Source organism: Drosophila miranda, chromosome XR (genome assembly GCF_003369915.1).
Source record: "Drosophila miranda strain MSH22 chromosome XR, D.miranda_PacBio2.1, whole genome shotgun sequence".
Classification (NCBI taxonomy): domain Eukaryota; kingdom Metazoa; phylum Arthropoda; class Insecta; order Diptera; family Drosophilidae; genus Drosophila; species Drosophila miranda.
The window spans coordinates 13,144,021-13,166,565 of NC_046674.1; the positions used below are offsets into that span (position 1 = coordinate 13,144,021).

The window sequence follows — 22,545 nt, forward strand, 5'->3', positions numbered from 1 at the left end:
TTTTTTTTTGTTTGTGTGCCTGTTCATGTGCTTTTTGGGGAGAGTGTATGTGTCGCAGTGGTGCTAAAAATAGTTGGGGAAAATGCCTCACAGCCCAAGGCATATGAATATGAAGAAGAAAGATCTTTAGATCTGATTTATATCGAAAGAAAACTCAAGAAAATCAAAGTGTGTGTGTGTGTGTGTGTGTGTGACAGAGACACAGAGAGAGAGATCTATTAAACAAAAACCGTGTGACAGGTCCATGCATAAAAGTAAATCAAGTAAAAGATACAAAAACCCGAACGACAGACATAATAAATGTTTGCCAAAAAGTGGCAGTGACAAATGTGTATCTGTATCTCTCGAAACTCGAATAAAAAGTGAAAATGCAAAAACATTTTTTTGGAAATTAAATTTTGTATTTTTTTTTGGTTTTGTTGAATTTAATGTGATTTTTCTTCTCCATCTCTTGCCCCCTGCTCTTGCTGCTGCTCCTGCCCGACGCTGCGCTGTATTCGATTTCAGCATCATAAAGAAGCGAGATCAAAGATACATAGATAAATATATATAAAAATAGAAAAAGTATATCAAGTGAAGAAGCAAATCAAAAAAGAGAAAAGTGATCGAGAGGTGTTCCATTCTTCAAGTGCAGTTTCATCTGCATTCCTGATTTGGTTGTCATTTGTCAAATGATAGTATATCAGTGATATATAACGAAGCAACAAAATGCAACGACAAAATCCGAACCCCTACCAGCAGCAGCAGCAGCAGCAGCAACAAGTGCAGCAGCACCAGCAGCAGTACTCCACTCAGGAGTACTCGCACTCCAGCCAGGAGCAGCATCAGCAGCAAAGGATTAGCCGCACCGAACAGCATGTTCAGAGGAGTCAAATCACCAGCACCCAGCAACGAGGTCAGTCCACTCGCAGGGGTTCATTCATTGCGGGGGAAGGTTCCACCCTTAGGGCTTCAGTGGGGATTCACACCGTGGATTTAGAATCCCCACTGTTCCGCAATGAGGCGACTCTTCCTCCCGTTGCTGCAGACGCAAAGAGCTTTTCATCATCCTGCTTGTTATTTCACCAAAAGTGACCTTGAAAATGTCCTTTACTGCATGCGGCCCCACCGAATCCGTCGGGCGTCATGCGACAGCGCCCCTCGTTCGATCGTTCGATTCATTTGAGCCTGGGATCTATTTGGGAGCTTGTTTTATACATCTATTTAAGAACAATTATAGGGGATAGATTTTGGGATAGGTTTGAGACTGGATCGTCTCATTTTATTGGGTCTTATAGAATCGTTTCTTTTCATAAAAAACGGAAGAGCATCCTGTAGCTTTTTCGATATTTATTTTAACCCCTAAAAAGATTGAATTTCCAAGATATTATATGCCTTTAGAGTACACCATTTTCTCCGAACTACCTTCCTTATGGAGCTCTGGAAAGTTTCAGCCATTTTGGGATCGTTAAAACGTTAAAATCGTCCCTATTCCATATCCCTATTGTACATCCCCTTTGTAGGAATGTGGGGCATTCTTTTACTTAGAATTAATGAAAAAAGAGCCATAGAATTCAGGGGAAAATCTAAAACGTAAAAATCTAATATTCTGGAATTTCTGCATTTATTTATACTGTAATTTCAATGTAAACAGATGGAAAAAGCTTACCAGAAACGTATCCATTGCAATAAACAAAATCCAGACAAAGGAAATCTGTGAAAAATGAGAAAATTCAGAGCTTCAGTAATGTTTATTGGATAATAAGTTCAAGATAAATCGTATTTCCTACAACTAAAACCAATAAATATAGTAAGGAAAAGATTCATAAATATTTCTCTACACTTCAAAGATTTATATTCTCAATATACACATATGCACACCTTCTTATATAAATATATATAAGTATATCATTAAAATGTCCCGAAAGAAACCCAAGAACAAACACTCGGGAAGGGAGAAAGGGAAAAAGGGAAAAAGAATCTTTTCCAACTCGTACATAATATATTTATGTGTCGACTGGTGTTTCATCATTTAAATCTTAATTGATGATCAGGCAGGCGAAATTCGTAACAAAATTCGGCAGACTATTTATAGGTTTATCTATTCATCTGCCAAGATCCCATAAGACTGCACTGACACACATATACGGATACTGCCTACATATAGATACTTTATCTACTTATATCTTTGGGCGTATAAGAGTAGTCGGGCGATGCCAAGAAATTTGTTTACATTTCAGCTGTGGGCTAGAGTGAGTAGGATATACTCTCTCGTCTCTTATACGATCGGTCGGTGCCTGCGGGAGAGCAGACCCCAAAGAGAAAGCAGAGAGGGAGGAAGATAGAGAGACAGCTGTTTCTCAAAATTTGTTTACCTTTCGAATGGTGCGTGCTCTTTCAATCAGCTGTTTGGGAAGTCGTCAACCTGTAGATACCACATACCACATACATATGTATCTACAAGTCCCTTACGCTAATGACACACTTCTAAGAGATACAATTGATAAACAAATTCTTCTAGATAGAATACAAACAATCTGCAGATATGCAGGCACACTTTTAGATGCTTCTTACGTATAGATAGTGTTTGCTTATGGATGATCCCTACTATAAATAGTTCCATTCATGTGCCAACTCTACAAATAAGTTAACTTTTACCCTTTCAGAGATACCAAATCTGCGAGTAAATGAACTTGAAGTTCACTAATGGCTAATCTTTGAGGAACAGATATTTTCAAATAGCTTTTAAGGACCTTTGCGGTGGAAGTTATCCTTAAGTTTTACTTGGAAACTATAATTTTTGCATTTATTTAAAAAAAAAAATCAAATTTTATACGTTTCTTAGATGGTATTTAATAGATAAATTGTAGATAATCCCAGTAAACAAAATAAAATACCATTTCGATGGTTTTTCATACAAACTGTAACGCTGGACACTCTTTTCTCTGTGGAATCTTTTGCACCCAAAAAGGAAAGACTTTCCAGGTTTAAGTCTCCTTCTTGTGTATTTTTTGTTGCCTATAAATCCCCAATTTATGCCTTGAACCCTCATCATTTTGTGCTGCTCTCATTGCCGGCTATCAAAAATCACAAAAATTCTAATCGGAATTTATCTTGCAGTCCAACAACATTCTGGCGGTGGCACCATCATTGGCGGCGGCAGTGGCATCAACTACGTGCCCCCCGCATTGACACACGTCTATGCCCAGGGCGACATCTCGCCGCCGGTGTTCGAGCAGATCTTCAAGAACGCTCGCTTCGCTCAGGGCGGCAATGCCCTGTTCGAGGGACGGCTGCGTGGCAATCCGAAGCCGTTCGTGACCTGGACCCGAAAAGGCGCACCACTTCTCGAGTCCCAGAAGTTCCGAATGAGCTACAACGAGGCCACCGGCGATGTCTCGCTGCTGATCAATCAGATCGGGCCCGGGGATGAGGGCGAGTACACCTGCACCGCCCGCAATCAGTACGGGGAGGCCATCTGCAGTGTCTACATCCAGCCGGAGGGGGCACCGATGCCAGCGATGCAGCAGCCCATCCAGAATCTGGAGAAGAACATCTACTCGAACGGGTACTCGTACACGTCCATCGAGGAGGAGTTCCGCGTGGACACCTTTGAGTATAGACTGCTGCGCGAGGTCTCCTTCCGGGAGGCCATCACCCGTCGCTCTGGCTACGAGCTGGACTCCCAGCTATCCCAAGAGCTCGACCGCTCCCTGGGCCCTGCGCACGCCCCACAAATCTCGCAGAAGCCGCGCAGCTCGAAGCTCATTGAGGGCTCCGATGCGGTGTTCACCGCCCGCGTGGGCTCCAACCCGAAGCCCCGTCTCACGTGGTTCCACAACGGCCAGCGTCTGGTGGCGTCGCAGAAGTACGAGATCTCCTATTCGAGCGGCGTGGCCACGCTGCGCGTGAAGAATGCCACCGCCAAGGATGGCGGCCATTACACCCTTCTGGCCGAGAACTTCCAGGGCTGTGTCGTCTCCTCTGCCGTCCTGGCCGTGGAGCCTGCGGCGGAGTCTGCCTACGAGCCGAAGCCCGTGGACGTGATGGCCGAGCAGCTGGAGGCGGGCAAGGCCCTGCCCCCGGCGTTCGTCAAGGCCTTTGCCGATCGCGAGGTAACCGAAGGCCGCATGACGCGATTCGATTGCAGGGTGACTGGAAATCCCTATCCGGAGGTCTTCTGGTTCATCAATGGCCGTCAAGTGCGCGACGATGCCTCGCACAAGATTCTCGTGAATGAGTCGGGCAGCCACTCGCTGATGATCACGAACGTGACCCGGCTGGATGGCGGCGCTGTCCAGTGCCTGGCCCGGAACAAGGCCGGCGAGGTGGCCATCGAGGCGCAGTTGAATGTGCTGGAGAAGGAACAGGTTGTTGCACCGCAATTTGTTCAGCGCTTCAGCACGATGACTGTCCGCGAGGGCGAACCCATCACGATGAGTGCCAATGCCATTGGCACGCCCCTGCCGCGCATCACCTGGCAGAAGGATGGCGTTCAGATCTCCTCAACGGCCGAGCGATTTGTGGGCATTGATGGGGGCGCAACCTGTCTGGAGATACCGCGTGTCCAGGCCACGGACGCCGGCTGGTACCAGTGCACGGCTCAGAATATTGCCGGATCCACGGCCAACCGGGCCAGGCTCTATGTGGAAGTGCCCCGAGAGCAGCCGTCGCAAGAACAGAGGCGTTTGAATCTCCCAAGACCCACCAAAGTGATCGAGCCAGAGTGAGTAAAAAAGACACAGATACCTGTGTATCCCATAGATACTCATCGAAATCCTTCTTTTTTTAGGCCCATTCCTGGCCCCGAGATCATCTACTTGCGCCACGTGGAGCGCGCCAAGCCCCATCTGCGTCCTGGCGAGGAGGATCGCGTGTATCCGCCGCCGCAGTTTATTATCCCGCTGCAGAATGTGCAGCAGACCGAAGGCGGTCGCGTCCATATGGAGGCGCGCATTGAGCCCGTCGGCGATCCCACAATGGTCGTCGAGTGGTACCTCAATGGACGTCCCCTGGCAGCCAGTAAGTACACCGATCCTCCAGACAAACTCCCATATTGATCGCGTGTTTTTCCTTAGGTGCTCGTGCCACATCTGTCTTCAAGTTTGGCTTCATTGCTCTCGATCTGCTGAGCATCATGGGCCACGATTCTGGGGAATACATGTGCCGCGTGAGCAATGCCAGTGGCGTGGCCGAGTCCCGGGCCATTCTCTCGGTGGTTCAGCGTCCGTCCATCGATCAGTCGTCGCAGAATCCGAACAGCGTGCAGTACATCTCGCAGCTGGAGGACTATTCGCGCTACCAGCGCCAGGAGAGCTCCGAGGAGCAACTCAACCAGGCTCCGCAGTTTATACGCCCGCTGCGCGATCTGGGCGAGTTCGAGGAGGGCAAGAATGTGCACTTCGAGGCACAGGTGACGCCCGTCAATGATCCCTCGATGCGCGTGGAGTGGTACAAGGATGGTCTGCCCATTACGGCCAGTTCCAGGATCACGGCGATCTTCAACTTTGGCTACGTCTCCCTGAACATCCTGCACCTGAGAGCCGAGGACTCTGGCACTTACACTGTGCGCGCCGTCAATCGCATTGGCGAGGCCATCAGTCAGTCCATCATCCGCGTCCATGTGCGCTCTCAGGTCACCGCCGATCTGGGCATACCCGAGCAGCAGCGCTACATTGAGAAGACCGAGCAGCTGGAGGACTATCGCAGCAAGTCCCAGCAGCGTCGCCATGTCCAGGAGGCCCCCGAGGCCATTGCCCCGCCGCAGTTCAAGACGCCCATCCAGAACCAGCTCGATCTGCGGGAGCACGCGCATGCGCACTTTGAGGCGCGCCTCGAGCCCGTCGGCGACTCGACCATGCGCGTCGAGTGGCTGAAGGATGGCCAGCCCCTGGAGGCGAGCAGCCGCATCACCACCTACCACAACTTCGGCTACGTGGCGCTGACCATCAAGCAACTGACCATCTACGATGCAGGAACCTACACCTGTCGCGCCTACAACGCCATGGGCCAGGACACCACCGTGGCCCAGCTGACGGTCATCTCAAAGAATGAAATCGTCTCCGAATCGCAGCACCCCGGGGGTCTGCAGAAGATCCAACATCTGGAGGACTCTTCGCGCTACGGGCGTCGCGAGGAGGAAGAGATCTGCATCAATCAGGCTCCTCGCTTCCTGGGGCCCATGAAGGGCACCACCAAGATCTTGGAGGGCCAGCGCGCCCACTTTGAGGCACGCGTGGAGCCCCAGAGCGATCTGGGCATGCAGATCGAGTGGTATCACAACGGACGCTCGATCACGGCCGCCAATCGCATCCAAACGTACTACGATTTTGGCTACGTGGCCCTTGACATATCCCAAGTGAGGGCCGAGGATGCGGGCGTCTATCTGGTGGTGGCCAGGAACAAGCTAGGTGAAGCTCAGTTGCAGGCAACGATGGTAGTGGAAAGTACGTACAGAAAACATCCCAATTCTCTGGAGAATCATCCCCTCCCTAACCATCTAATCCTCTGTTTTGTTCCGTTTTCCAGCTCGTTCCAATATCGACACATCTAGCATGCATCGTGGCCTCTACGAGAAGACCCAGAATCTGGAGAACAAGCCATTCGTGGAGCCCCAGTACGACATTGAGGAGATCTCCAAGTCGAAGCCCGTGTTCGTCCAGCCCCTGGCCGATCCCAAGCCCATCCATGATGGCAAGAACATCCATCTGGAGTGCCGTCTGGAGCCCATGGGTGATCCGACCATGCGCGTCGAGTGGTTCCACAATGGCCGCCCCGTGACAGTGGGCTCTCGCTTCAGGACCTACTACGACTTCGGTTTTGTGGCTCTGGACATCATCAAGGCCACGGCCGCGGACTCTGGAGAGTATACGGTACGTGCCACCAATCACCTGGGCACGGCCCACACCTCTGCCTGTGTGCGGGTCATCGATCGCACGGATGTCGTCACGGAGACGCAGAACGAACAGTCCCTGGAGCAGATCCAACTGCTGGAGGACTCGCGTCGTCGGCAGCATCGCGAGGAGGACATCACCGTGATGCAGGCGCCACAGTTCACGCGGGCGCTGCACAACATCGAGACCGTCGAGGGCACCAATGTCCATCTGGAGTGCCGCCTGCAGCCCGTGGGGGACCCCTCGATGCGCATCGAATGGTTCGTGAACGGCAAGCCCGTCAAGACGGGCCATCGCTTCCGTCCCGCCTACGAGTTCGACTACGTGGCCCTAGATCTCTTGGGCTGCTATGCCATCGATTCGGGGGTGTACACGTGCCAGGCGAGGAATCAGCTCGGCGAGGCCGTCACCTCCTGCTCCGTGAGGATCACCTCGAAGAACGACCTGATCCTGGAAACCCAGAACGAGTCGGGCCTGCAAAAGATCGCCTATCTAGAGGATACATCCCGGTACCGTCGCAACGTGGAGGTGGATGAGGTCGTCAACATCCGTCCGCGATTCCTCACGCAACCCAAGAGCCTGACCAACACCCGCGAGGGCGGCCACGCCCATTTCGAGTGCAAGATTGAACCCGTCACGGATCCCAATCTGAAGGTCGAATGGTTCAAGAACGGACGTCCCATCACCGTGGGTCATCGCTTCCGTCCCATCCATGATTTTGGCTATGTGGCTTTGGATATTGTCCATCTGATTGCCGAGGACTCGGGCATCTACACCTGCCGGGCCGTCAATCTGATTGGCTCCGACGAGACCCAAGTGGAGCTGCAGTGCCGCAGCAGCGAGCAGATCGTCACGGTGACCCAGAACGAGGCGGGTCTCGAGCAGATCCACTATCTGGAGGATCGTTCGAGGTACACCCGTCGCGAGGAGATCGACGAGAGCACCAAGCAGGCGCCCGTCTTCACCACGTCCCTGAAGAACATCGAGATCAAGGAGAACCAGCGGGCGCACTTTGAGTGCCGCCTGATCCCCGTTTCGGATCCATCGATGCGCGTGGAATGGTACCACAACAATCTGCCCCTCAAGTCGGGCTCTCGCTTCACGGAAACCTCCAACTTTGGCTTTGTGGCTCTCGACATCATGTCCACTCTGCCAGAGGATGCCGGCACCTACACCTGTCGCGCCTTCAACGCCGTTGGCGAGGCCATCACCTCCGCGGTGGCTGTGGTGCACACGAAGAAATCGATCTACCTGGAATCGCAGCACGAGACGGCTCTGCCGCGTCTGCAGCACCTGGAGGATGGCTCCAAGCGTCAGCGGATCAGCGTCCAGGATGAGTTTGTCTCCCAGGCTCCGGTCTTCACGATGCCCGTGCGGGATGTTCGTGTCGCCGAGAACCAGGCCGTGCACTTTGAGGCGCGTTTGATTCCGGTGGGCGATCCCAACCTGAAGGTCGAGTGGCTCCGCAACGGCCAGCCCATCGAGGCCTCCAATCGCACCACCACCATGCATGACTTTGGCTATGTGGCGCTGAACATGAAGTACGTGAATCCCGAGGATTCCGGCAGCTACAGCTGCCGTGCCATCAACGAGCTGGGTCAGGCGGTGACCTCTGCCTCGCTGATTGTCCAATCGAAGACGGCCATTCAGCTGGAGACCCAACACGAGGCAGCCATGCACAAGATCCATCAACTGGAGGACCACAGCCGCTACCAGCGACGCGAGGAGGAGGAGTACACGGTCACGACGGCCCCGGTGTTTGTCACGAAGCTCATTGGTCCCACGAACCTGAAGGAGGGACAGTCGGCCCACTACGAGTGCCGCATTGAGCCGTATCCGGATCCCAATCTCAAGGTCGAGTGGTTCCACAACGGGAAGCCCCTGAGCACGGGCCATCGTTTCCGCACCACCTACGATTTCGGCTTTGCCGCCTTGGACATCCTCACGGTCTACGCGGAAGACTCCGGCGAGTACACCTGCCGTGTGACCAATAATCTGGGCGAGGCGGTCAATTCGATCGTCCTGAATGTCACCTCCCGCTCCTCGATCATCCATGAGACGCAGCACGAGGATGCTCTGTCGAAGATTGCCCATCTGGAGGACGCCTCACGGTTCCAGCGAAAGGCGGACGAAGAGCAGTTCCATGCGGAGCGACCGCAGTTCGGGCGCTCTCTGCGCAACGCCAAGGTCAACGAGGGCACGCCAGTGCATCTGGAGGCCACACTGATACCCGTCAACGATCCCACAATGAAGGTCGAGTGGTACTGCAATGGCACACCCATCCAGACAGGACATCGCTTCAAGACCACCTACGACTTTGGTTTCGTGGCACTGGACATCCTGTATGCGCATGCCGAGGACACTGGCACGTACATGTGCAAGGCCAAGAATGCCATTGGAGAGGCAGTGACGACATGTGCTGTAAACGTAACAGGTACAGATATCCCAAGCCTCCCTAGACAGGCCCACACCCTATAATCTCTGGTCTTTTTCTTACAGCAAACAAAACCCTCGATCTGGACACTATGGATGCTGAGAGACTGGAGAAGATCCGCCAACTGGAGAGCTATGCCCCACCCACAAAGCCCGTGGTTGAGGAGAAGGGCTCCAAGCCCATTTTCCTAACGCCCCTGAGCAACCTGGAGCACCTGAAGGAGGGCGAACACGCCCATCTCGAGTGCCGCGTGGAGCCCATCAACGATCCGAATCTGAAGATCGAGTGGTTCTGCAACGGCAAGCAACTGCCGATGGGCCATCGTTTCCGCACCACCCACGACTTTGGCTACGTGGCACTGGACATCCTGTATGTGTATGGCGAGGACACCGGCACGTACATGTGCAAGGCCACCAATCTGCTGGGCGAGGCGGTGAACACCTGCAATGTGCGGGTGCTGAACCGCCGCAGCATGATCTTGGACACCCAACACCCCGATGCCCTGGAGAAGATCCAGAAGCTGGAATCGAAGGTCGTGAATGCCCGCACTGAGGTCGGCGATCATCCCATCAGTCCGCCGCACTTTACGGCGGAGCTGCGCGGCTCCACGGAGATCTACGAGGGACAGACGGCGCACTTTGAGGCCCAGGTGGCACCGGTGCACGATCCCAACCTTCGCATCGAGTTCTACCACAACGGAAAGCCCCTGCCATCGGCGGCCCGCTTCCACATCACCTTCGACTTTGGCTACGTGTCCCTGGACATCACCCATGCCGTCGCCGAGGACGCCGGGGAGTATTCCGTGCGGGCCGTCAATGCCATGGGACAGGCGGTGTCGGCAACCAATTTGCGGGTGATTGCCCGCGGCACCATCATCTCGGACACGCAGCACCCGGAGGGTCTGGAGAAGATCCGCAAGCTCGAGTCCGCGGCGCCGCATCAGCGCCAGGAGGTGGAGACACCCGGCACTCGCCAGCGTCCGGTGTTCACGCAGCCGCTGCAGAACATCGATCGGATCAATGAGCACCAGACGGCGCACTTTGAGGCGCGCCTGATCCCCGTGGGGGATCCCAATCTGAAGGTCGAATGGTACCGCAACGAGAAGATCATCGAGGACAGCTCTCGCATCACCAAGCAAGCCGACTTTGGCTTCGTATCTCTGGACATTTCGCACATCCGGAAGGAGGACGAGGGCGTGTACATGTGCCGTGCCGTCAATCCGCTCGGGGAGGCCGTCACCACCGCCTCCATGAGGGTTGTGTCCGAGGCCAGCATCCTGATGGACACCCAACACCCGGACAGCATTAGTCGCATCCATCAGCTGGAGAAACCGTTGGCGCCACGTCCCACAGAGCCCGAGCGTCTCTTCGAGAAGCCCATCTTCACGCAGCTGCTCACGGGACCATCGGAGGTGTGGGAGGGCGCCCATGCGCACTTCGAGGCGAGGGTCGTTCCCGTGGGAGATCCTTCTCTCCGGTTCGAGTGGTTCATCAACGGCGTGGAGCTGCAAATGGGCTCCCGCCTGCGCACCACCCACGACTTTGGCTTCGTGACGCTCGACATTGCCGCAGTGGTGCCGGAGGATGCCGGTGTTTACATGTGCCGCGCCTACAATGCCGCCGGGGAGGCCGTCTCCTCTACGGCCATGAAGGTCAAGACCAAGTCGAACATCGACGGACAGCCCTTGATCCCCGAGTCGTGGGAGGCCATTCGTCTGAAGGAGGCCGCCATGAACCGCGTCCCGGAGATGTTTGTGGACTCCACGCCTCAGCAGGCGCCTGTCTTCACGACACATCTGCAATCGTACGACAAGTTGCACGAGGGACAGCATGTCCTGCTGGAGGCCCAAGTGGAGCCCCGAGCGGATCCCAATCTGCGCATCGAGTGGTTCAAGAACGGCATCTCCCTGACCACTGGCTCGAGGATACGCAGTACCTTCGACTTTGGCCTGGTGACGCTCTCCATCAACGGATTGAGGGAGGACGACAGTGCCATCTATACTTGCAAGGCCACCAACCAGATCGGGGAGGCCGTGTCCACGTCCTCTCTGAAAATCGAGGACCGTCACTGGCTGCAGGCGGATTCCCTGCACCCCGATGCCCTGCCACGCATTGGGGCATTGGAGGCGCCCAAGGCGGATCGTCCTGCCGCCCCAGAGCCCACGTACGAGACCCCGGTGTTCATCACGCACCTAAACAACATCGAGTGCAAGGAGTCGGACAATGTGCGCTTCGAGTGCAACGTGGAGCCCGCTCGGGATCCCACCATGCAGATCGAGTGGTTCTACAATGGACAGCCGCTGCAGGCGGCGGCCAAATTCAAGTCCATCTACGATTTTGGCTACTGCGCCTTGGATCTGAATAACTCGTATGCGGAGAACAGTGGCATCTACACGTGCAAGGCCACCAATAGCCGGGGATCGGCCACCACATCGGGCACGCTCAAGTGCACCGTGGGCAAGACCATGTTCCTGGACACTCAGCATCCCCAGGGCGAGAGCGGTCTGGAGGCCGTCCAGGAGACAGAAGAGGCCTTGGCCAATCGCTATGCCCAGAAATCGACCAAGCCCGAGACCCAGTACCCCCCGCCCGTGTGGACAAAGCCTCTGCAGGCAGAGTTCCATCTGTCGGAGGCGCAGCCCATCCATCTGGAGGCCAATGTGGAGCCCAAGGAGGACCCCAATCTATTCATCGAGTGGTACTTCAACGGCAAGATGCTGCAGCATGGCTCCCGGTTCAAGATGACCATGGAGTTTGGGTTCGTCACGATGGACATGATCGAGGTGTATGCCCGCGATCAGGGCATCTACACGTGCAAGGCGTACAACAAGGCCGGCGAGGCCTTCACCTCCACGACCATCTTCTGCTCCACGAAGGAGAGCATCATTGAGTCCACGCAGCACCCGAAGGGCGCGGAGGGTCTCGAACAGATCCAGGACCTGGAGGATTCACTGCGCAAGGACGGCTCGAAGCCGGAGCAGCCCGATCTGGGCATTGCGCCGCGCTTCACCACGGAGTTTGTGAACATTGCGGACATTGGGGAAGGAGAACTGGCCCATTTCGAGGCAAATCTGATTCCTGTCGGGGATCAGAGCATGATCATCGAGTGGTTCTACAATGGCAAGGTCCTGGAGGCCAGCCACCGCGTGCGCACCATCTATGCGTTCGGAACGGTGGCCCTGGAGGTCCTCGGCACCAAGATCGAGGACACTGGCACCTACACGTGCCGTGCCACCAATAAACATGGCACTGCCGAAATCAGCTGCACGCTGGAGTGCGTGGACAAGCCACGTGGCCAGAAGCCACATTTCACCTCCCACATCCAGCCGCTGGAGGGCCTGAAGGACGGCCAGGCGGCGCACTTCGAGTGCACGCTGATTCCGGTCAACGATCCGGAGCTGAAGGTCGAATGGTACCACAACGGCACCCTGTTGCGGCACTCGAATCGCATCAAGACCGTCTCCGATTTCGGCTACGTTGTCCTGGACATTGCCTACCTGCAGGACCACGATTCCGGGGAGTATGTGTGCCGTGCCTGGAACAAATACGGCGAGGACTTTACCCGCACGACTCTCAACTGCGGCGGACGCGGCGGCGTCTTCTACGACAGCCTGCAGCCTGACTCCTTGCAGCGTATCCGCGAGCTGGAGTGCCCCCAGGGCCCGCAGGGCGACACCAGTGCCCCCGCGGTGGCAGAGCCACCGAAATTCATCACCCAAATCGCGGATGTCACCAAATTGGTCGAGGGACAGAGCGCCCACTTTGAGGCACGTCTCACGCCCATCACCGATCCCGATCTGGTGGTGGAATGGTACTTCAACGGCAAGAAACTGCCACATGGCCATCGGTTCCGCACTTTCCACGACTTTGGCATCGTTATCCTGGACATCCTGTACTGCTACGAGGAGAACTCTGGCGTGTACGAGTGTCGGGCGGTCAACAAATACGGAGAGGACTCCACGCGAGCCTCCCTCAAGTGCACCTCAAAGGCCAGCCTCATTTTGGACTCCCAGCTGCCGCGCGGCATGGAGGGCGGCCTTGAGAAGATCGCCAATCTGGAGTACAGCATGGTCCGCACACGCGACGACACCACCACCGAGGAGACCAAGGGCAAGGCCCCCGTCTTCACGGTGCCCCTCGAGAACATCGACAACATGCGGGAGGGCGAGAATGCGCACTTTGAGGCCAGGATAACGCCCGCGGACGACCCCAAGCTAAAGGTCGAATGGTTCTGGAATGGACGTCCCCTCAAGGCGGGCTCTCGCTTCCGCACTTTCTGCGACTTTGGCTTTGTTATCCTCGAGATTTCACCCGTGTATCCCGAGGACTCTGGGGAGTACTCGTGCCGCGCCATCAACGAGTATGGCGAGGCAGTGACCACCTCCACCATGAAAATCCAGGGCAAGCGATCCATCATCATGGAATCGCAGCTGCCGAAGGGCATGGAGGGCACGATCGATCGCATCGCAGAGCTCGAGGGCTTGGGCTCGCGCAGCACAGAGTTTGTGCCCGACGACGACACTGGCAAGCCGCCAGAGTTCATCACGACACCCTTCGACATGGTCATCACGGAGAACTCTCTGGCGCACTTTGAGTGCCGTCTGCAGCCGATCAACGACCCGTCGATGCGCGTGGACTGGTTCCACAATGGCAAGGCCTTGTGGGCCGGCTCTCGCATCAAGACGATCAATGACTTTGGCTTCGTGATCCTCGAGATTGCGGGCTGCTATCAGCGGGACACTGGGCTGTACACGTGCAAGGCCACCAACAAGCATGGCGAGGCCACGGTCTCCTGCAAGCTGCAGGTCAAGGGCCGTCAGGGCATCGTCATGGAGCCGCAGCTGCCCTCGAACTTCCGCACTGGCACCGAGAGCCTCCAGAAGCTGGAGGAGAGCATGCACAAGCGGGAGGAGATCATCATCGATGAGGAGCAGCCCAATCCCCCGAAGTTCACCGAGGACATCAAGGACAACCTGGATGTCCCCGAGGGCGGTCCCATTCACTTCGACTGCCGCGTGGAGCCCGTCGGCGATCCCTCGATGCGCATCGAATGGTTCTACAATGGCCGCGTGATGGCCACTGGCTCGAGGGTCCATCAGTTGAATGATTTCGGCTTTATTGCTCTGGATGTGGACTACATCTATGCCCGCGACTCCGGGGAGTACACGTGTCGTGCCACCAACAAGTGGGGCACTGCCACCACCACTGCCAAGGTCACGTGCAAGGGCAAGCACAACATTGTCTACGAGTCGCAGCTGCCCGAGGGCATGACCTCCGATAAGCTCAAAGAACTCGAGCGCGGACGCATACCCGAGGCACCCAAGATCGTCGAACAGGAGTACGGACCACCACAGTTCGTGACACAGATAACCAACGTCACCGTCGAGGAGGCCGAGGCCGTGCGCTTCGAGTGCCAGGTGGAACCCAAAACGGATCCCAGCCTGCGCGTCGAATGGTATCGCAACGGCAAGCCCCTGCCCTCGGGCCATCGCTATAGGAACATCTTTGACATGGGCTTCGTCTCTCTGGACATCCTGTACGTCTATGGCGAGGATTCTGGGGAGTACGTGTGCCGTGCCATCAACAATCATGGCGAGGATCGCACTAGAGCCACAGTCTCCTGCAAAAGTGAGTTTCCCCCACACTATCTTGCATTTTTTTTTTGTTTTCTTTTCTTCAATCTAATTTTTGTTTCTTTTTTTTCTTTTCTTTAGAACTGCCTACCATTTTGTTGCAGAACCAAGTGCCCCGCGGCATGAAACGCTCTGATGCCCTCACCCAAATGGAGGCCACCATCAAGAAGTACACTTCGGAAGTGCATCTAACAGAAGACGATCTGTTCGATCCGGACCGCAAGCAGCCCCCGAGATTTGTGACCCAAATCAAGGAACAGCTGACGCTCACGGAGATGGCCGTCACGAAGTTCGAATGCCAATTGGCGCCAGTGGGTGATCCCAACATGAAGGTTGAATGGTTCTTCAATGGCAAGCCTCTGCTGTACAGTAAGTACTCAAAGCTCCCACCCCTCAAACGTATGCTAAAAAGATATCCCCTCTCTCTCTCTGTAGAGAACCGCTTCCAGCCCATCTACGATTTCGGTTATGTGGCCATGAACTTTGGCTGGGTCTATCCCGAGGATTCGGGAGAGTACGTCTGCCGTGCCACCAATTTGTATGGCAAGGACGAGACCCGAGCCTTCATCAAGGTCTCTGGAAAGCCAGGCATTGTCTACGATTCGCAGCTGCCTGCTCATATGCAGAGCATTGATCGCATTCGAGAAATGGAGGCCTCATGGCAGGTGTAAGTGTTCCCCAGGGATATCCTCTCTACAGGAATGAATTCTAATCAAATATATCCTCCGTTTAGTGTCCCCGAGGAGGCCGATCCCGATGCCAAGCCCCGATCTAAGCCCGTCTTTGTCAGCAAAATCGAACCCCAGACGGTGGAGGAAGGCGAACCCGCCCGATTCTGTGTCCGTGTCACTGGACATCCACGTCCCAGGGTCATGTGGTTGGTCAATGGCCACACCGTGGTGCATGTACGTACGAGAATCGTCCTGGATAGATCTGTTTGCTCAATGGAACCCTCTTTATTCCGTGTAGGGCTCTCGCTATAAGCTCACCAACGATGGCATGTTCCATTTGGATATCCCGAAGACCCGCCAATACGACACTGGCAAAGTGGAGGTCATTGCCCGCAATTCTGTGGGTGAATCCATTACCCAAACCGAACTGAAGGTCGTCTCACGCTCCGATGACTATCGCAATGTCCTAAAGAACTCCCCACGCCGTAAGTCCGAGACTCAAACACACTTTAATCCACTACAATTTATGGTAAAAGCTATCTAGAACTTAACAAATTTTACAAAAGAAAATGCAGTAGAAAAAAACACACACATACTCTTAAAAAACTCTCACATGAAAAACTCATTTGTAAATATTATACATTACAACATGCCACAAAAGATACATAGATACCCGTAGCTGCACCCACGTTTGAAAGTAGAAATACAATTTAGAGAAACAATCCACAAAAAGATACCCGAAAAGATCCCTCAAAAATCCCGCCACCCCTATAATTCCCTCCACTCCCAAGAGATCGATCGGATCCTATTGTAGGAGAGCGCTTTTCGAAGGAAGAAGCCCGCCCCAGAGGACCCAGAATGGACTCTCAATTTATGTCTCTCTCTGTATCTCTCGATCTAAGTATTGCCATTTGGACCAATGGGTAATATGGTGTGGTTATGATAGTTTTTCTTCTTCGTGTGTGTGCAATTTATCCGTCTGTTCTTAAATCTGTGGTCATCATCCGCTTGTCATTCAATCTCTGTATCTATTCCTCTCTCTGTCTCTCTCTCTCTCTCTATCTCTCTATCCCTATGTCTGTCCTTATTCATCAAAAAGGATCTAGTAGACCTCCAAAAAAAAAAAAACTAATCCAATAATCATATATTCTTTGTACTAAATCGATTTCCAAGTGACTAAAATGTTTAGATCTAAGGCATGAAGTGTTTTATCAAAGATTATAGAACCACATAGATGACGCTTTAACGAAGAGAATGGGGAGTGTGCACTGGAAAGCATAGAAGGGGTTTAAATGAGTAAATAAGGTCCCGCTGTGATGGAGCAAGGGATTTGCTTGGTTTCTCCAATCAAAGAACCCGTTTCTTGGCATAAAATGCCCCATCTATAATCTATGTGTTCTATAATACTTGCTACTATAAAGACTAACTCGTATCATCCCTGTACAAGCATGATGTTGTGTCTAAACAACCTTTTGCTTTGCCCGCTCTTCCTTTATGTGTGCGACCCCCGAATTGATCCCCGAAATTTGCTCCCCTTTCGAATGTACAGCCTGGTATGATTACGAGCTAGCCGCCTATCAGAAGGAACGCCAGGACAACGAACTGGAAAAGGTATTCGATGAACGTAAGCAATATTTGTCCGAGCAGAGTGCCCACACGCTCAAGGGCGTGGAGCACCTGAAGCCGAAGCAGTACAAGCCCCAGACACCCGACTGGCAGCAGAATGTCAAGGCCAAGAAGAGCGAGGAGTACTACAACAAGCTGCAGAGCCTCGAGGTGGAGCAGCTCCTCAAGGAAACCAATCTGAGGAGGGACAATCATCAGTATGCCATTCCCGGCGAGAAGGTTGTCAGCAGTTCAGCGGCCAAGGGCATGGCCCACTCGTACGAAGAGAATCTGTAAGTATCTGTGGGAAAAACCTTCAAGAAAACCCCCTAGTAGACTGTTGCTTTCCCCGAATTTCAGTCAAGAGCAGACGAGCACCACTCAAGTCAAGCCTGCCCCGCCAAAGGGCACCGCTGAACCCTCGGAATCGTCGGTGCATGGCCGCGAGGTGCACATGAACAAGCAACAGCAAGTGCAGAAGGAGATTCAAGGTGATCTGGAGATCACCCGCAAGATCACTGCCACCGAGACCACCGAAGTGGAGCACAAGGGCACCATCCAGGAGCGCGTCGTCAAGGGACCCGTGAAGCCCGCCAAGGCCCCCGTCTTCACCAAGAAGATCCAGCCCTGCCGCGTATTTGAGAACGAACAGGCCAAATTCGAGGTGGAGTTCGACGGGGAGCCCAATCCGACGGTGAAATGGTACCGCGAGAGCTTCCCCATCCAGAACTCGCCCGATCTGCAGATCCACACGTTCAGCGGCAAGTCGATTCTGATCATCCGCCAGGTGTTTGTCGAGGATTCGGCCGTCTTTTCGTGCGTGGCCGAGAATCGCGGAGGCACCGCCAAGTGCAGTGCCAACCTTGTGGTGGAGGAGCGTCGTCGTGCAGGCAAGGGCGGCATCCAGCCCCCGAGCTTTGTGAACACCATTCAGAGCACCACCGTGGCCACCGGACAGCTGGCACGCTTCGATGCGAAGGTCACCGGCACCAAGCCCATGGATGTCTACTGGCTGAAGAACGGCATGAAGATCCATCCGAGCATCAAATTCAAGATGCTCGAGGAGGACAGCATCCACACCCTGCTGATCATCGAACCCTTCGCCGAGGACTCTGGCCGCTACGAGTGTGTGGCCGTCAATTCCGCTGGAGAGGCGCGCTGCGATGGCGATTGCGTCGTCCAGTCGCCCACAAAGCCGGAGAAACCCACAACACCCGGCAGCGAGAAGGCCCCCCACATTGTGGAGCAGCTGAAGAGCCAGTCCGTCGAGGAGGGCAGCAAGGTGATCTTCCGCTGCCGCGTGGACGGCAAGCCCACGCCCACGGCCCGCTGGATGCGAGGCGAGAACTTTGTCAAGCCATCGCGCTACTTCCAAATGTCGCGCCAGGGCGAGTACTACCAGTTGATCATCTCGGAGGCCTTCCCCGAGGACGAGGGCACCTACAAGTGTGTGGCCGAGAACAAGCTGGGCAGCATCCAGACCAGCGCCCAGCTGAAGGTGCGTCCCATCGAGAATTTGGACGCCCCACCCACCATCACGGCCCTGAAGGATGTCTCCGTCACGGAGGGCATGCCCGCCCAGTTCAAGACGACGGTGACGGGCAAGGTGAAGGCCACCAGTGTTCAGTGGTTCCGCGAGGGACAGCTGATCCCTGAGACCCCAGATTTCCAGGTGGGTTTTACACTCAAAGATGGCAGATATTTCATGTTTCTAGCGCTCGGAATGTTTTAATCTTGAAAAATATACCCATTCAATGTACACACATATCTATATATACGTATTCGCGTTAATTTCAGATGATCTTTGATGGCAACAGCGCTGTGCTTTTGATTGGAACCACCTACGAGGAGGATTCGGGCATCTTTACAGTACGTGTGACCTCGTCCACCGGCCAGGTCGAGTCCTCAGCCAAACTGACTGTTAAAAGTAAGGATTAAACATAAAAACTAAGCCAAAACCGAAACCAGAGTTCGACAAAAATACCAAGCAAACACAAAACCAAACGTAAGCGAACCGTGTTCAACAAAAACAAAAACAAAACAAACAAAAAACCATCAACAACCAACAGAAAAAAAAAATCAACTCCAAAGAATGCTCAAAACAATACTGAAAAATACTAGAAAATACTGAAAAATAGTTTCAGAGCTGAGAATACTTCAAGTACAGAATACTGAAAAATACTGAAACGAATAACTGACGCAACGAATCCCCAAAAAGCTACGAACGTACATACATACAAAATAACCAACAATTACTACTCGTACGATCCTACTACCTAAAACCTATCGATTTATCGAAACCTATCGATATTGATCAACTACTAGTCGTAAAAGTTTGAGAGTGAAGAATATTTGAAAGCGAAGAACCTCTGGAAGATTTCCCCAACTCAAGGAGATTCTCTTCTAAAACTTTTTTCTAAACTTTTTTCCGAACGAACGAGTTTTTTTTGTACTAACAATTTTTGCAAAATGTGAAAACCACAAAAACAACAACAAATATATATAATGTTTAACAGGAACAAAAACAATTAACCAAAGAACAAAACGAAAAAAAAATCGCAAGAAAAAAAAAATTAAAGAAAAGAAAAGAAAAATTTTAATTGAAAAAATAATAAAAATAATTACAAGTATTTTGCAAAACCCATAAATATTTATAGAACATTTATTCAAGAAGCATCGTTCTGGCAGCAGCAGAAAAGCAACCCACAAATTTCAAATTGAAAATTGAAAATTGAAAATTCTCTAGCCAGCGACAATGAGTGAAATTGAAAATGACTCAAAGAATGTTCAGGTACAGATAGATAGACCTCTAGGCCCCCCGATGAGTCGATTTATAAATAAGGCAGCCAGCTTATGTACAGCCACAATACTTTCAACGAATTATGTCCGAACGGCAGACCACAACACCACATAGGTGCCGTACCACGTACGAGTATGGGCAGAAGGCAGGCAGGCAGGCAGGCGAGCAGGCAGGCCACTTTAGGAATACTCGGTCGTGTATATAATATTTTGTACAGTATCCCAAAGATACTATACTATACTATATATAGTCCCGACAATCATCAGTCGTGTGCAGAGTGTAGTTTTTTGGGGCCGTGTGCAAACAAAACGCACATTTCGACCGCCTCCGCTCGAGCGTGAAAGTTGTTATATTTTCATGTGAATATTAGCATAAAATATTATGGATGACACATCTAGCGCACACACTGCACTGCTGTTGCTGGCTCTGTTCTGCTCGTTTTGTGTTCTGTTTCTGGTGTCTTGTATCTGCCAGATACACACACCAACAGCGAGCGATCTCTAGCCAAAAAACTAGAACACAAAAATATCGAAAGCCATTCAGCCATGGGCTTTTCATCTGCCATTCGAATGAATCTCTATTATTCCCTCTGAAAATTTTCCCTATAGATATTCTTCTATATGTACGCTTTTCTCCCTCAATTTGTTCTATTTTGGAGAATGTTTTGCTTTGTGCTTTCGAGAAAACTAATTTCCAATAGATTAGCGTTAAAAAAATCCGTGCTGTTCGGCGGAGGTCTATTTTTGGGTCCAGCCGCTGTCTGGATATCTGGTGTTCTTTCGTTCAGGCAAACAAATGAAAAACATTTTATGTATTTTCCGCTTTTCGCTTCAAGTAAATCTTGAAATTTATTTTCAATAAAAAACCAAAAAACAACAAAAAAAAACGCAAAGAAAAAAACGAAAGAAATTTCTATAGTTCTGCGGGGTGGGAGAAAATACAGAAAATAATTAAATAAATTACCTAAAAGCGATCCCCGGGGGGTTGTGTGTCGAGAAGAACTCTTATAGCCAAGAAAGATGTTGGCCAACAGCAGCAGTTGGCCATTTACTCATTAGACAAGAACATGAATTGATGATTCTGTTTATGGTGCAGAAATGAATTTAATTAGATTAATCAGTTACGGCTGTTCACTCATCGAGCCACGGCGGGACCTCTAGCTTCAGACGTGAATCATGTCTTGCCCCCATGTAGTTTTCCTCAGATATATTTAGCAGCCAGGCCCAAAGATGCTTTCTTGCTTCCAAGGAATGATGCTCCTGCCCCGTTCGATGCTGCAAAAGAAATCTCACGTTAGCACGGTTCAAGATGCGCTTTCAGATAGGACTCTTCACGATCAAGACTCTTACCAAATTAAAAACCCAAACGTACGATCCTCCAATGTATCCTCAGACAGACCTTTCAAATATGTTTATATCCGTGTGTATCCTCACATCGAATGTTGATGATGATGATGATGATAATGATGATAATGATTTATGTATTGTTTATATTTTAATTTAAAATTTATTTATTTTTGTAGTGATGTTGCATGAGATTTTATAATTCATTTTTTATTACCGCTTCTTCTGTTTTCTTTACTAATTTTGTTTTCCATCTTGTTCTGTCAATCACACACTCTCAATCATCAATCATTTGTTGTAAATGAATTCCAAAAATGTGTCCAAAAATGAGAGAAAATCGATGATTATTTGCCGCTTGTGAGCTTTACTAAAAAAATTAATCATAAAAACTCATGCGACTCTTTTTGTTTTTAAGTACCGATACGATTTCCGATTTGTAATTGTTTTATTTATGTTTATCATTTATCGATTACTCTCGATTTACCGATACCGATAGACACACAGTACTATCTATCCACTGTCCACTATCCACATTATTTTTTTTGTTTTTTAATTGTATTTTTTATCATGTATTTAATACTTAAAAACCAAAACCGATCGCGTCTATAAATAAATTCAAGCAAAATGCATTAATTTGAAAGAAAAACTTTGTTTTTGATAACTCCTGCTCCCTGCCACCACTGCCACACACACACACACTGCCACACTGCCACAATGCCACAATGCTACTGTTGCTACTGTTGCTGTTGCCACCGCTGTTGCATGCCTGCCATCAATCAGCCAATCATCCGAACGAAAACACAGGTAAAAATCGCACAGGTAATTGGTTTTTTTTTTCGCAGAGAAGACTCTGCTCCATTTTGTCGGTCAGAACATTGCCCGTTTGTTGTCTAAAACGGAATGAGAATCGAGATCTCGTATGGATCTGTGCAGTGCGCTGCTGCTGCTGCTGCTACTGCTGCTGCGCTCGCTCTGAAAATACCGCGCAGGCAGCAACAGGCAGACACACCCCGCCCATAAATCTGTCTATGGCCGCTCTATAGAGCCAGCCAGAGCCCCACCTGGTGACGTAGCCGCCACTAATCAGATATCTATTTTTGGAGGCAACAACACATTCCGAATTGTTTGCTCTCAATTGTACTTGCCACACAGAGGCCACACATCCATATGGCAGCCATTTAATGATCG

At 51.8% G+C, this 22,545-nt stretch overlaps 1 protein-coding gene across 6 annotated transcripts in view; it reads left to right on the top strand.

The window, feature by feature from the left end:
• LOC108151049 (titin-like) overlaps positions 1-22,545 on the top strand; it is a 123,307-nt gene that overhangs the window by 39,987 nt on the left and 60,775 nt on the right. For 3 of the 6 annotated variants that reach the window (XM_033386295.1, XM_033386296.1, XM_033386297.1), the window contains exons 16-27: positions 3,100-4,705; positions 4,772-5,001; positions 5,058-6,425; positions 6,508-9,306; positions 9,372-14,933; positions 15,020-15,307; positions 15,374-15,605; positions 15,672-15,843; positions 15,908-16,094; positions 17,159-17,507; positions 17,575-18,886; positions 19,012-19,141. In XM_033386295.1, coding sequence (XP_033242186.1) covers positions 3,100-4,705; positions 4,772-5,001; positions 5,058-6,425; positions 6,508-9,306; positions 9,372-14,933; positions 15,020-15,307; positions 15,374-15,605; positions 15,672-15,843; positions 15,908-16,094; positions 17,159-17,507; positions 17,575-18,886; positions 19,012-19,141 — 14,235 coding nt within the window. Of the gene's footprint in view, positions 1-531; positions 896-3,099; positions 4,706-4,771; positions 5,002-5,057; positions 6,426-6,507; positions 9,307-9,371; positions 14,934-15,019; positions 15,308-15,373; positions 15,606-15,671; positions 15,844-15,907; positions 16,095-17,158; positions 17,508-17,574; positions 18,887-19,011; positions 19,294-22,545 lie in introns of those variants that run through there. The other 3 variants (XM_033386302.1, XM_033386303.1, XM_033386298.1) reach the window with 3 other exon arrangements.